At 31.7% G+C, this 2912-nt stretch overlaps 1 protein-coding gene across 1 annotated transcript; it reads left to right on the top strand.

Annotated features, from left to right (window-relative positions):
- The first annotated feature begins 419 nt into the window (after positions 1 to 419).
- On the top strand, positions 420 to 2673 carry LOC107962943 (aquaporin NIP1-2). The gene is made up of 5 exons (XM_016899513.2): positions 420 to 824; positions 919 to 1143; positions 1222 to 1419; positions 1823 to 1884; positions 2327 to 2673. Exons 1-5 carry the CDS (start codon positions 696 to 698, stop codon positions 2538 to 2540), a joined length of 828 nt encoding a protein of 275 aa, XP_016755002.1. The 5' UTR covers positions 420 to 695; the 3' UTR covers positions 2541 to 2673.
- The last annotated feature ends 239 nt before the right edge of the window (positions 2674 to 2912 follow it).

Genomic DNA, 2912 nt, shown 5'->3' with positions numbered 1-2912 from the left:
AACATTGATGAAAAAGGTAACTCATTCTTTTTTTGGTATTCTTCATATTCATTTCTAATAATGTTATTCTAATAATGTTGAGTCTAAAGTTTAAACTTATATTTTGGCTTGAGAATGTAATGTTGTGTGGAAAGTAACTCTATCTTTAAGCCCAAAAAAAAAGAGTAAAATTCGTATAAAATTTATCAATAAAAAAGAGATTAGAGGACCCATTTGAAGCATTAATTCATGTCTTCCTGTATTAAACGGCGGGTAGTTGAAGCAATCTTCAATGCTTCTGTCTGTTGAAGACGCCCAACTAAATTATATTTTCCGGACGATATCTCCAAAGAATGAGATAAAATAATAACTATAAGTAGAAAAAGGAAAATAATAATAATAATAAAGCAGAAGTAACAGCAGCGAGAAATGAATAGATGCGTAGTCATTAGTCAATCTCTACTACTTTTTTTCTTCATTTTTATCAATTTTTTTTTAAATAGACAAAACCCAACTTGCCTTTCTTCCAGTCCTGTTTTTTTGGATAATCTAGGTTGCCCTTTAAATACCCTTTGGTTTGGTGGGTTTTTGGAACACGTTTCTTCATTGTTGTTGAGGAACAAAAACTAGCACAAGAAGCAAAATCCGTCTCCTCTGTTTCTTTTCCTTTTTTTCACTGTTTTGTTAATTTTCCTATTATATAAAAGTTAGCAATCATGGCTGAGAATAATGGAAATCATGGAGTAGTTTTGAATGTGAATGCGGAAGCCAATCAGAATCCGCCTCTATCAACCTCCAAAACCAAAGATTCCGACGTCGGTTTCACTGTTCCCTTAATGCAGAAGGTAACTATATAAACATATTATATCTTCTTTTTTAAGTTCTCGGTAATCTTAATCCCATATAATTATGAATTATGATTATGTTTGAAATTTGCAGCTGATGGCTGAGGTGTTGGGCACATATTTCTTGATATTTGCTGGTTGTGCATCAGTGGTGGTGAATGTAAACAATGAGAAAGTTGTATCACTGACTGGGATTTCCATAGTTTGGGGATTGGCCGTCATGGTGTTGGTTTATTCAGTGGGTCACATCTCCGGTGCTCATTTCAATCCTGCAGTCACCATTGCTTTTGCTACCTGCAAAAGATTTCCTCTCAAACAGGTCACTGCAATGTTCTGCTATTGATATGTATGTGGAGCTTCCAATGGTTTTAATTTGATTTGATTCTTTTCAATATAGGTTCCAGCTTATATATCAGCTCAAGTTCTTGGATCAACTATGGCAGCTGGAACACTTCGTCTTCTGTTTAGCGGACCCCACGACGTCTTCGCTGGAACGTCACCGCAAGGGTCGGATTTCCAAGCATTCGTGATCGAGTTCATCATCACTTTCTACCTCATGTTCATTATATCTGGCGTTGCGACTGATAACAGAGCTGTAAGTTATGATTAAAAAAAGATTAACTGAAATTGGGATTCCTTGGAAATAGTATCTCTTTTCAATAAGAATTTTAGTATTTTTATCTTGAAAAAAATCAAATCTAACATCAACGATTAAAATTTAGGATGAAAATACTGAAATTTTATTGAAAAAGGATATAAATAAATTAAATGATCTATTAGTTTCATATAATACTTTCCGGTCACAAATAGCCTAAAAATAAGTGAATTTGGTGAATTTTAAGGAGCCAACCTCATTTTCCTTTTATATCCAACAATATTTGGTATTACTATTGATTAATTTGCCTAATATATTCAAGCCATTTAAACTATAAAAGGTTAATGACAGTGAAACCAGTCTTCCAAATCTTTTTATCCACTGCTCTATCAAAAACATGCAGATTGGTGAACTTGCTGGACTTGCCGTTGGGGCTACAGTGCTGCTTAATGTGCTGTTTGCTGGGTATTACTTTTTCTTACTTACCTATTTAGATTCAAAATCTAACCAAATCTTATACAATAGATATACGTGTTTGGCTCCATTCCATTATGTTTTTTATTCATTAATATTCAATATATGTTTAATTAGTATATAAAACTTTATTTTTTAATATAAATTTATATACTTTATATTATAATATTTGTTATATTGTAATAATTAGTAACTTTATATACTTTTCTTTAATTAAAACTTCAAATATAAATAATTTAACATACATTTTAATATTACCATTTATTTAATTTCTATAAGATATATTATAATAAAAAGAGAAAAATAACATAAGTAATTCATCCAAACCTTAAATATTAGACCCAACATATATATATATCCCAAATCCTTTTGAACATTGTTTAAATTTGGACAAGCCCAGGCGAAAGTAAGCAGAAGTTTCTGCGAATGACAGGCCAATTACAGGAGCATCAATGAACCCAGCAAGGAGCTTGGGACCGGCAATAGTATGGAATCATTACAAGGGAATATGGGTATACCTTACTTCACCAATTATTGGAGCTGTGTCGGGTGCTTGGGTTTATAACATGGTGAGGTACACTGACAAGCCATTGCGGGAGATCACCAAGACTGCTTCTTTTCTCAACTCTTCCCGTAATTGCGGTTAAACTTAGGTCTCTTTTTCATGCAAACCTTACCTTGGACTCTATAATGTAATACTTTCATTTCTGCACTGCTCTCTTTTTGTTACTTATCATTTCCGAAAGATGATGGTTTAAATGCAGTGACAGATCTTGACATCAAATTTTTGGGTGTTTAAAAACTTTAAAAATTTTAGTGAGAATCTTCAAAAATTATTATAGGTCTAATTATAACTTTCAAAAATTGTAGAGCTTTTAAGAAAATTTACACAAAAATTTTGAGGAGTATAATTAAAATTTTTAAAAGTTTTCAAAAGTATAATACTAATTTTTTTTAAAATTTAAGGATATAATTAAACTTTTCAAAAACTTTGGGCCTCTATTTAAATGGCTAAGCAT

The sequence above is a fragment of the Gossypium hirsutum genome, chromosome A06 (assembly GCF_007990345.1).
Source record: "Gossypium hirsutum isolate 1008001.06 chromosome A06, Gossypium_hirsutum_v2.1, whole genome shotgun sequence".
In the NCBI taxonomy this organism is placed as follows: Eukaryota; Viridiplantae; Streptophyta; class Magnoliopsida; order Malvales; family Malvaceae; genus Gossypium; species Gossypium hirsutum.
The sequence above is the reverse complement of the archived record's forward strand: the minus strand, read 5'-3'. Positions and strand labels throughout refer to the sequence as shown.